The sequence below is a fragment of the Oxyura jamaicensis genome, chromosome Z, assembly GCF_011077185.1.
Source record: "Oxyura jamaicensis isolate SHBP4307 breed ruddy duck chromosome Z, BPBGC_Ojam_1.0, whole genome shotgun sequence".
Classification (NCBI taxonomy): domain Eukaryota; kingdom Metazoa; phylum Chordata; class Aves; order Anseriformes; family Anatidae; genus Oxyura; species Oxyura jamaicensis.
In genome coordinates, this window is record NC_048926.1 from 67850717 (window position 1) to 67862258 (window position 11542).

The following is an 11542-nucleotide window of genomic DNA, read 5'->3' on the forward strand; positions in this document are numbered from 1 at the left end:
CCCGGCTTCCTCCGGCTCGAATTCGGGGTGTTTTCCTAGTTGGGGAAGCTGGATGTCCGGAGCGGTTGCTCCCTTCCTTCGCTTTCCAGGATGGCTCCTCCGAGGGGTTTCTGCCCTCGGGATGGCGTGTTAAGGAGTTGCTGCCAAGCCACATCGGCTCAGATGTTGCCTCTAAAAAACCTCCGTCTGAAGGCTCCAGCCTAAACAAGTGTGTGCAAGAGGTAGCCAGAGAGAGAAAAATATTCGCAGCCTTCATTAGCCGTGACATTCCCTGCTCAAAATCTGGGGGGAAATACCTATAATATCACAGGGTATGCGCATCTCCGTATAGCAAAGAGCGTACTATCACAGGACACACATGTGTCCTTACGTCAAAAAACTCTGTTTTCTTCGTTTTTGCTTTGTTCCTGCTGTTTTCAACCAGCTGCGCTCCTCACCGTGTTTCTCTTTTCTGGTAACTCGCTGCTAAACGACGGATTTCACAAATACCTGGTGTGTTATTTGCTGACTGGGGCTGCTTTTGACAGCTGTGTGCAGATCGCGGTGCCTCGTTAAGCAGCCTGGCAGCTCACTCTTTCTGGGTTATTTGATGAACGCTAATGTGTTTTCTCGAACGGTATTTGAAGTAAGTTCTGTTTAATAATTACCTCCCTGTCACATTTGCTTTAACTAGTGGAATTTGATCATTGTTCTCTAGAAAGTAATAAAAGGGTGATCTCTTAGGAGTGCCACGTTGATCAAAAATCAGAAATAACCCACCCTGCTTTTAGTGAAGGAAATGTGTGTGGCAGACTGAAAAACTTAGTGGATAACAGCTATCTCCTCTTTCTCCTCCCCAGAGAGACTGGGATTACAGGTGTAATTGCAGCTGAGCTGACCTCTTATTTAGCTGGGCTGCTTTCGATGAATGGCATGCAGGCTTCAAAATGAAGCTGCTCCATGCCCTTTTTCTGGTTGGATTTGCAACAGCTTCTCTTACAAATCCTCTGTTTTCAGGTGCTCAGTCATCTGGTGCTCCTTGTGTCTTGCTCAAAACTGGTCTGGAGCAAACTGAAAGTTTCCAGACTTTGAAAAGAATTGAGCAAGCTGTAGATAAGACTCCTCCAAAATAAAGGGGCTGGGGGGAGAGAGCTTGCCAGTCATTGCTTTGAGCAGTTGTGTGGCCTAAATGGCCTGGATTTGAGTTTTAATTGCAGTCATGCCTTGTGAAAATAACATCTTGCGTATGTGAATTTTCTGGTCTATGGAGTTCTTTGGTAAACCTACCAAGCTACTCAGCACGGACTGGCACATGCCCACATGGGTTATGCGGCAGTTTAGCAAAATACAGGAAAGTATAATGAATTCTTAGCACCTTTCTGGCTGCATGGGCCAAGATGAGTGCTTCTTCCCTTTTCTTCATGCAGACTCTGAAAAATACATCGGAGAGATGCTCCGATGCTCTTCACATAAGGCACAGAGCATCCTGCATCTAACCGCTCTGTTTTAAGGTGAAGCTCACCTCTCCAGTGGAGGGCCTGTAGTGCTGTGTCACCAGAACTTTGCACAAGAAGGGAGACAGATCTGGGGAGAATTGCAGCTGTCCTGCTGGAGCCGCATAGGTATTTTTGTAAGTGATGTTTTAGGTGGGAGCTGGTAGTCTTCCCATGTGGACTAAGTTGGGTCTGAAGATGTTACTGTCTTATGCTTTTGAGCACATACTTAGTTTAATCTCAGTCAACCAGGCTTGCAGATCTGTTTGCCCTTTTTTTTTTTCCTTCACATTTGTTTTCCATAAACCCTTTCTAAATGACTCTTTATTTTTCTTGCCACTTTACACTGTAGCTGTCACTTCCTTTGATAAGTATGTGTATGTGAAAGAATAAGTGATGTTTCGATTGCAACAAGAACAATGACTCTCTTGTATTCGTCTTGCTTTCCAAAGCCTGGTCATTTCAGTTTTGAGTGGGTTTTGAATTTCCTTAGGCTTGTCAGGGAAGAAGCGTGTAAGTGGCTAGTTTTCTGTATATGTATGTGTGCATCCTGTAAGTTCAATATATAAATCTATTCAATACGTAAAGTCTATACATGAAACCAAGACAGCTGAGTTCTTATGGGTAGCGGCGTTATTTCATACACTCAAAAATTGTTTGTTTTTTTTTGAGCAAGTACTGAATTTGGAGTTTTGGATTTATATCTATCTACCACTAAATACACTCTTTTCACAACACTTTTTCTTTTTTTTTTTTTTTTTTTAATATCAGATTTAAATATGTATATATATGTGTGTAGGAAGAGTTGTGGATGATTCTATGATCTGTATGTTCTGGAGGCTACAAATTCTTCTAGTGCTATGAATCTAATGTGAAATTAAGTTGATTTATTTAAGCCAAAGGTAAAACGTAAGGGATTTAAGTAATAAGCAAGTTGGTTGGTAAATTAAACAGAATTATTTAGTCATTTTTAGGTTATTTTTGTATATTTTCCTAGAGCATTTATTGGAAGACACTATCAGGGTCTTTTTTTGTATTTTTTGTACTCACTTCTACTAGGAAATTCAAGCGCATAAGGTGCTTGTCTGGATATGAAGGCATTAAGTGAAGTAATATTCAGGGAAATAGCATCCTTGTTTTCTGTTTTGTTGTTTTTGTTTGGAGGCTTTGCGTTCTAAGCAGAACCTCCAAACTTACTCCAAGGCACAGAAATTCCTGTTTCTCCTAGGTTGGTTCCACTGCTTTCTGTCTGACAGCACTTCAACTTTTGCAGAATGCAATGCAAATGGTGAACTGGAGTTAAGTTCGTCATAAACCCCTCCCTTAAAAACATTGCCATAAAGGATTTTTTTTAGGCGAGGCTGCTGTGATTCAGATATGCACATCCCAGACATAGGCAAGCCATGTTGTGTCTTGCTGGTTTAGGAGAACATGGAGATGTTCAGACAGCATCTCTGCAGTGGTCTGGAGATGTGCATTGTGGACATCTGAATGGCATCTGTTCCACTTGAAGACTGCTCTGTCTAATTGGAGTTGGATAGGGAGGGTACGTAAGTACTGTGATCCTGGCTTAGTTTGAATCTGGGAGTTGGACCCATAGGCAGTTTCTCTCTTCAGAGATGAGGAAATAGCAGCAGGGAATACAGGGAAGAGTAGTGATCGTGTTGAACTCTCATCCTTTCTGGTTAATTCTGCTCTTGGGTCTGGCAGCTGGAACATCCTTGACCCTGCTGGTTTGGTTCAGCTTAGTTTGAGGGAAGTGAATGATCTATGAGATTCCCCAGAAGGTCTTAATGCTTGCAGTTCAAAAGGAAAACAAATTATTCTGTCTTCCAATGAGCTTGCCTTGCTTTTGTTGCATTTTAAACTAAAAATAAAAGCTGAAAGGAGGTAAAACCACAGTAAAATCTCACTTCTATCCCACAATCAGTTTTAATTTTCAGTACTAGCTTTCTTTGTTCTGCAGCATGTTCCCTGTCAGTGGTGAGGCCTTGCAGTGCGACAATAGGTGTTTGATGTTGAGGTGTGATGTGAGTTTGTGGCTGAAGAGTTGCTGTGTAGATGTGACTGCTGCATTTAAAACTTACATTGAGCCATGTAGCTCTGAATCCATCTGAGGAACAAACACAAAGTCAAAAAATAAAAATAAGACAAAACCCCAAAAACAAACAAACAAAAATAAAACTCCAGAAGAAACCCTGAGACAGAAACTTAACTCAGTTCTGGTCAAGCTAAAACATACATTGGAAAAAAAGCTGGGAACATTGACTGACAGATGGAAAGATGCAATTTATTTACCGGTCTGCATTTGGAGGTTAATCCATTTTTCACTGAAGATAATTTCTTTTCACCTTCCCCTTCTGACAGTGCTTCAGAGAAAAAATGTCATTGTCACCAACAGTGATGCCAAGGAATGTATGGGGAACTTTGCAAGGATGAGCACAGCTCGTGTAGCCAGAAGCTATATTTTGTGTTGATGGACTAGACCTACGTTTGAGTCCAGGAACTAAATTAGGTAGGAAATAACTTGCTGCAGAAAGTGTTAAAGCCAGTAATCCAATACCAGGCTTCACACAGCACGTTTATATATCATCTCTGTCACTGCCTCGGTCTGACTTGGTGATAAATGACAAAAGCAATAAAGAAGGTGTTCATCAATCCATCATGTGGTGGAGTAGCTGAGGGCTGCAGCTTGTTTTCTGCAGGTTTTCTTTCCAGGCAATCTTTCATCTAGTATTCCTTATTTTTAAAATGTTCAGGTATTTCTCAGCCACCTTCTAGGCTTATACCCTCTGTTTCCTTTCTTCTTGCAATAAATTTTTTCAGTCTTCCTCTGGTGAGTTTCCCACGGACCACAGTTCTTGCTGTACTGTGTAAAGGGTCTAAAAGCCTTCTATTCATTCTTGCAGTTATGTGGGAGATGAATGCCTGACTAGTTATTTTTTTTTCTGATAAACAAAGCACATTGAACTCTAAGGCTTTCCCTGTAAAGCATTTTCCTAGCACTGTATGTGAGTGCCTTAACAGCATTTTCTTTAAAAAGTTGGATAGGCTGTTTCAGACAGAGGTGAGGTCAGTACTTCATGGCTACAAAGACAGTCTTCTGCTCCTGCTTTCCATGATATTTGTGTGATGTTTCTCCCCAGCTCAGGTCCGGTTTCTTTCTGGGTGCATTGTGGTAGCCCTTTCCCTTTCTCCAGAGGTGGTGTGCATTCCCTGTTTCTAGATGTAGGAGTTTGTATTAAAGTGGGATGTAGCACATCTCCCCCAGTGACGCGCATCTCTCTGTGTGATTACCCTGTGCTCCTTTGGGTTTAGGCATCAGCACTTTTTTTTTTTAAGTAGTGATTTTGCTTTTATGTCAATGTTTTCCTACAATAACCTGTGGTAGCATTAGGCATAGTATCCTGGGGTTTCCTACATGATATAACCCCACTAAGCAACCATGTTACATTGGCAGTTGCCTTACAACAACAAGGGATATGTTACATGTAAGGGGCGTTGACTAACCTAGGCACAGATGCTGGTCTTGAGGTGGTCTCCTGCTTATTGTCCACTGCAGGATGACATGCAGTGGTTTTAGCTTTCATTCTGCTCTTGAAAGGTTGTACAGTTGTTCCTGTGTTTCTAGTGTTGCCTTTTTTTTTTTTTCCCTCTCTCATTCTGATTTTTAAGTCCAAGGAGAAGGAATTTTCCTGCATCATTTTCAGTGAGTGCTCTTTTGGGGGAAGGTCCTCCTGGCTTGACTGTTTTCTCCTCTTTGTTTATATAAGCATTAGAACTCATCTATAATGTTGCTTTTTCTGCTTACTATCCCATCAGAAGTCTGATTCTCTTCCTGCTTTTGGAGTTTTTTTTCTCAGGTGGCAGCTTTTTTCCTGACTTATCGTTGATTCAGGTTGTCCCCAGATGACTTCTGCATTTTGGTTATGTTGCATGCCTCCCAAAATTGTTTCTAATGCTGCATTTCATCACTTCAAATTGTCATCTTTCCGGGCCACTTGTTGCCCATGAGGTCCATCCTGAGCTGGCTCAAAGTCCCTGCCTGCTTGGGTAAACCCCTTTGGAGAAACTGCTTTTGCAATGCCTATCAAAACCAGATGAGTAAGTTACCTTTGTGTATTTACTTTGACTCAGCTGCAGTGTGGGAAAAGAACAGGATGTGTGTCTAGCATACAGCCCTCCTAAATGACAAAATAATGTCTTCTGATCACCTTTTGTTCTTTTTTTTTTTTTTTTTTTCAGTCTTTTTGCTTGATGGTGCCTTTAAGTTGTGAGAGAAGGCTGTGAGGAAACACACCCAAGCAAAGAGCAAAAACTAATCTTTGCATTATCACAATGTGATAGGGAACTGCTGGAAGCATACTTCTTTTTTTCTTTTTTTCTAGGTGTGCATACAATAATCTTCCCTTTAAATTGTATTGTTGCTCACTGATGCCTCACTTGTGGAAGTCCCATCAAATCCGTTACTCACTAGAATAGAATCAACCCCTAATTTCACTTTCTGTGTTAATTTAAATATTTTTATTTTCTTGAATCTGGAAAAACGTGTGTTTGCATATATACATATTCATGTATGCACATTCACATTTATATGTGAAAATATAAAAGAATGTGTTTGTATTTTTATATATGTTTTTGTTTCTTTTTTTCCTATTTAAATGATTTAATCTGAATGATTTACTTGGAAGCAGGACTGGGATTATACAGTATGCTGATACTGTTTACCTGCTTGGCAGCTGTTTTCAATACCACATGTATGAGATAAATTTGATGCCACTTGCTATGTAAAAACAAGATAGTTTAAGATCTGAATCAACTCAAGATGAGAAAAAAAAAAAATGACTCGAGTTGACCACAGTTCAGTCAGTCCCTGGATTTTACGTACAGAAGATTACTAGAAGCATTCTGAGTACTTTGCTAAACACAGGTGCTTAGGAGAAACCGAATGATTTGAACTTCTGTGGTTAAAGTAGGAGGAGTGTGTTGTTCTGTAGGGCAGCATTGGATTACACTGATAAGGAAATAGGACTTCCAGTTTAAGTGTGAGATTAGGTAGCAAAAAAATCTCTGTTCCTCTTTGCATTTTTGACTTGGCAGAATATGTCATGTTTGAATGCCTTGGTTTGTCATGATGTAATTCAGGAAATGACACTGTCATTTTTCTGCAGTACTTTCTCTCTAGTGTGTGGAGATAAGAACTGGAATGCTCTGTTAAGCAGTGAATATAGAAGTGCTCTACTAACCAGTTCCTTAAGTGTTTTGAAGGAGAATACTTCCTCAGTGTTGAAATCTTTGGGAGCTTCAAAAGAAGACAGAAGAATACAAGGAAATTGCTAAGATTCCTCCAAGTATGGAGAGGGCATGTGGGAAATATCTGGGTATAGAATGAAAGGCTCAGTGGGATGGAATGCACCCTCAGCAGGTTTGCTGATGACACCAAGCTGTTGACACACAGGATGGAAGGGATGCAATCCAGAGGGACCTGGACAGACCTGAGAGATGGGCCTGTGTGAACCTTATGGAGTTCAACAAGGCCAAGTGCAAGGTCCTACGTCTGAGCTGGGGCAATCCCAAGCACAAATACAGGCCAGATGAAGAATGGGTGGAGAACAGACCTGAGGAGAGGGACCTGGGGGTGCTGGTTGATGAGAATCTTGACACGAGCTAACAATGTGCAGTTGCAGCCCAGAAAGCCAACTGTATCCTGGGCTGCATCAAAAGCAGCGTGGCCAGCAGGGTGAGGGAGGGGATTCTCCCCCTCTGCTCCTGTGAGACCCCACCTGGAGTGCTGCATTTACCTCCGAGGCCCCCAGCACAAGAAGAACATGGAAGTATTAGAACGAGTCCAGAGGAGGGTCATGAGGATGATCAAAGGGCTGGAGCACCTCTCCTGTGAAGACAGGCTGAGGGAGCTGGGGTTATTCGTTATGGAGAATGCTCTGCGGAGGCCTTACAGCGGCCTGCCTGTACCTAAAGGGGGCCTACAGGAAAGCTGGAGAGGGACTCTTTGGCAGGGGGTGCAGTGAGAGGGCAAGGAGTGATGGCTTTAAACCAGAATATAGTAGGTTTACATTAGGTATTAGGAAGAAATTATTTAATAGGGTGGTGAGGCAGTGGACCAGGTTGTCCAGAGAATGCCCCATCCCTGGAGGTGTTCAAGACCAGGTTGGATGAGGTCCTGAGCAACCGGATCTAGTGGGTGGCATGCTTGCCTATGGCAGGGGGATTGGAACTGGATGGTCTTTAAGGTCCCTTCCAATCTATACCATTTTGTGTCTCTGTGATTCTAGTCATCTCTGAGACTGTTGGTTTTCTTTCTTTCAGGATTGAAAATACCTCTTGTGAGATGAAAGATTTTCTTCATAGCTTACTTAAGATGCCAAAGTGTAAATCACTACAAACACAAATTTGCAGGGGAAAGTGTTTAGGGTTAGCATTCCTAGACTGTATCTGCTACAAAAATAGCCTTTAAATATAAAGCAAAGGTGTGAGTTGAGTAGCATGACCTAAGAAAAACAGCTTTTTCATGTTATCCACTTCTGAAAACAGTGTTGATATGGAGGTCTGGAACGAGGGATTTCAGACTTCATGGATATTCACAAATGTTTAGCGAATTTAATGCTCTCTGGATGCTTCTGCAAGTTGATGCAGAAATTCTGGGAGGCAACAGAGGCCATTGCATGTACTGGTGCCATAGTACCATACCGGGATGAGTTGTGCATGAGTCGTGCATACAGTGCATGAGTTGTATGCAGCACATCTCTGTCTGCTTCTGTCATTGGTGTCAACAACAGCCCTTCAGAAAGTAATTACAACACTTTATCATAGAAGGAGCTGGAGTCACAACTTGGTGAAATGGCTCTCACAATCATGTTTGATGCCTGGATTGTGGGGAGATTTAACTGTGCAAACAGTAGATGCTGAATGAGAGATCAAGTATGTGACCCAAAGCGAGGAGGTATGGAGGAAGAGAGGCAGAACCTTCCAAAAAAGTGAGATATTGAATATGGTGTCAGAGGCACAGGGAGGGAATATGTTGTTTGTGCCATTGTAGAGAGGACACAGGCTTTCATTGTAATATAAAGCCTAAGAGCTCTAAGTTTTGAGAAAAGAGCTTTTGAATTGAAACACAGCATCTATTCCTCTTATGGTTTCATTCTGTTGTTTTTTTTCTCTTGTGTGAAGATGGCTTTCCTGTGTGAACAATACCAAGTGAAGCAATTCTTGCTTTGGTTTCTGTGCCACTGACTGCCATAACTGTAGTTTCTCTTCTTAATGATGATAAAAAGAAGTTAACCACTGCCTCATTTTCCCAGTAGCAGCTGAGCCCATCAGACCTCCCCAGCCAAATCCTTGGTCAGAAATAGGCTCAAGTAGCTGGTAAAAATACTGTAATGTTAAAAATACTCTTCAAGACAGTAAAGTATCCTCATGTCTGTGCTGGTTCAGACCTCCTTTATTCTGTCCCTCTTATCTTTTCTTTCTCCAGAATAGCTCCTTTTTTGGCAAGTGCCTTGAGGTTTCTTTAAACTACTGTATTTTTCATTCAAGCATTATTCTTCAGTAGGAGCAGGTAGATTATTTTAAAAATAAGTCCTCCTCCTCTTCCTTCCCCCAAGTCTGTAAGGATAATGGAGATACATTACACTAATTCAGTACTTCAGGGGTAGATTCTGAATTTTATTGGTTGGTGAACTGAGCTATTGCGTGTTGAAAGGTCTGGTGTAGTTGTAGGTGTTGTATATAACATTTTGACATTGCAGGCTTCTGTTCTCCAGTTAGATGTTAATGTTCAGCTTCTATGAATTATATATGAACTTACTCATGTGAAGGAGAGACCGTTCCTTAAATTCAAGATAAGTATAGGCTTTAGTCTCATCGGTGACTCAAGCCAATGTGGTAGAATTGAAATCACCACTCTTTCTTGACAGGATTTTTTTTTAAATACTTGAAATTTGTAATAAGATGGGAATGATGGTTCCAAAAAGTGGCACAAAGATTAACACATTAAATCTGGGAGGCTTTCTTTAAATACTGTGAGTGTTTCACTTTTTCCTCTGGTCTGCTTTGTATGAATCATTTACCTTTAGTTTCCGGATCATGTCAATACCCTCGTAAAAAACAAGCTAAAGAAAACATTGAGTGTACTTATCCAGCTGGCCCAGGAGCTTGTTTCTTTGGATTTATTTATTTTTAAATTTTTGTTTCTTGCTCTGTTTTTCACTTGAGTTCTGTAGTTTTGTACTCTTCTGTCTGTGCTGCACTTTGGAAACAGAGCACTGTAGGAATGAGAGGTAGGGGTTACCATGGCAACTGCTCTTTTTCTTTCCTCCCTTGTTTTGTTGTGTTTCACGGTGATCTGAAGTGTTGAGATGTGCTAACTAATATTGAAATCACCCATGTTAAAAGAGCAAGAGCACTCATCTTGGGTTACAAATATTAATAATTTGGCCTACGTTTAAGCTGTACTCAGTGTTTCTTTTAAAATTATAACTGCAGTGGAGGCAGGTGGGTGCTATTGTAGTTAAGAATAACTCTGTTTTTTATCCTAGTCTCTTCAATTTTATTTTTTTACTGTGTTTTCATGTTCTGTATTCACTTTCTGAAAGGGGCAGTGAAAGGAGCTGCACCTACTAGGGAATCCAGCCCTCCTGCATGCTGATTGTGTCACTGAGTGGAGGAAGTTTGTTTTATGTGAAATGCTGCTGTTCTTTCCTTAATGCATTCAAAGACTTAGGTGTGTTTTGGAGGGAAATTTTACTTTCTTTCCCCATGGCACTGAGCAAATTGATTTGGTCTCTGTGTGCGTGCGATATGTGTGCATTGTACCACTGTGCCCCCAGTGATGCACCCTGTGGTCTCAGGACTGCATTAAGACCTTTCCCCATGCTGTAACGTTCAGAGCATCGCCAAATCTTGGTGTTTTGTGAGGGATTACAGGCAATTGTTTCAACACCATCCTTTTCTGACAAAATACCATCATGGCATATGAAGTCCTATTATGCCTTAAATTCTGTTGCAGTCTGCCCTGCTGATTTAACTCAAATTCTTCTTTTTAAAACCTGAAGATGTGATATTGTTGTTTCTCCTTTGCGTGAGGAGATGTTTTGTTGTGTGTCTAAACTTGCAGAAGTGTTAACAGGACTGGTTTTTGTTGTTGTTGTTTTTTATAGGAGACTTCTGTGTTGTCTACCTGGATTTTCAGAAACTAGTTACTGATGTGTGACATTGGCACTGCGGTGTGTGAAGCTTTGCACGCTGTGCTGTGCAGGCAACCCGCAGGAGCGATGCAGGGAACCGTTCACGGTATTTGAGGGCTGGAAACTTACAATATTTAGCTCGGTTCCCCAGGCATGATGAAGATTTGGTTATGGGGATGTCAAATAGTTTTAGTGGAGTTTCCTTAAAACCGAGGGCTGGGGTGGGACCACCTTGTGGTTGGTGTTGTGCTGTTTTGCTCTGAATACTGTCAGCTATAGCTCTTTGTTTTGCCCAGTAACCCTGAGTCAGCTGGAGAAGGATGGTAAACAATTGACAAAGTTTCTCTTTGTAAAGCATAAATTTGAAAGCAGTAAATTGGAGAAGCTGTAGCAGACAATTGCTGCAGGGTGTTAAGTACCATGTCATTAGTATTCATGACACTGGTGTGCACGTCCTACAGACTGCCTGAGTTTGCCTCTAAGCTCTCCTGTTTTTAGCTGCTACATGTTTCTCTGCCCCTGCCTTCCCTCTTTGCTTACAGACGCTGCAGAGCTGGCATTTCTCTGCTGTAGCCCTTGTTTTTTTTTAATCCACAGTTCAGTTGATGGCGTGGGCAACCTACGCTAGAGGACAAAAGAGGCTTCAGCTTTAGACAAAGCCAGAGAAAAGAGTGTTATTTAACTGCTTTTCAAGAGGGTTGTCTGTAATGGCAGGTGATGCTTGATTTTCTTCTTATCCCTATGGCATCTTGCTGAAATTTTGAGTTGGCTATCACTGAAAGATCCCTGCAGTGCCTTCCAAGAGCATGAGGAGGTACACCCCTTCCCTTCCCTTCCCTTCCCTTCCCTTCCCTTCCCTTCCCTTCC

The 11542-nt window shown here is 41.6% G+C and overlaps 1 protein-coding gene across 3 annotated transcripts in view; it reads left to right on the top strand.

The window, feature by feature from the left end:
- Positions 1-11542, top strand: part of DGKQ (diacylglycerol kinase theta) — a 94041-nt gene that overhangs the window by 638 nt on the left and 81861 nt on the right. The window contains exon 1 of one of the 3 annotated variants that reach the window (XM_035309226.1): positions 9748-9769. The exons of the other annotated variants lie outside the window; for them this stretch is intronic. Within the exon in view, the coding sequence (XP_035165117.1) occupies positions 9763-9769 (7 nt within the window). The 5' untranslated portion in view covers positions 9748-9762. Of the gene's footprint in view, positions 1-9747; positions 9770-11542 lie in introns of those variants that run through there. 3 annotated transcript variants of the gene reach the window in all.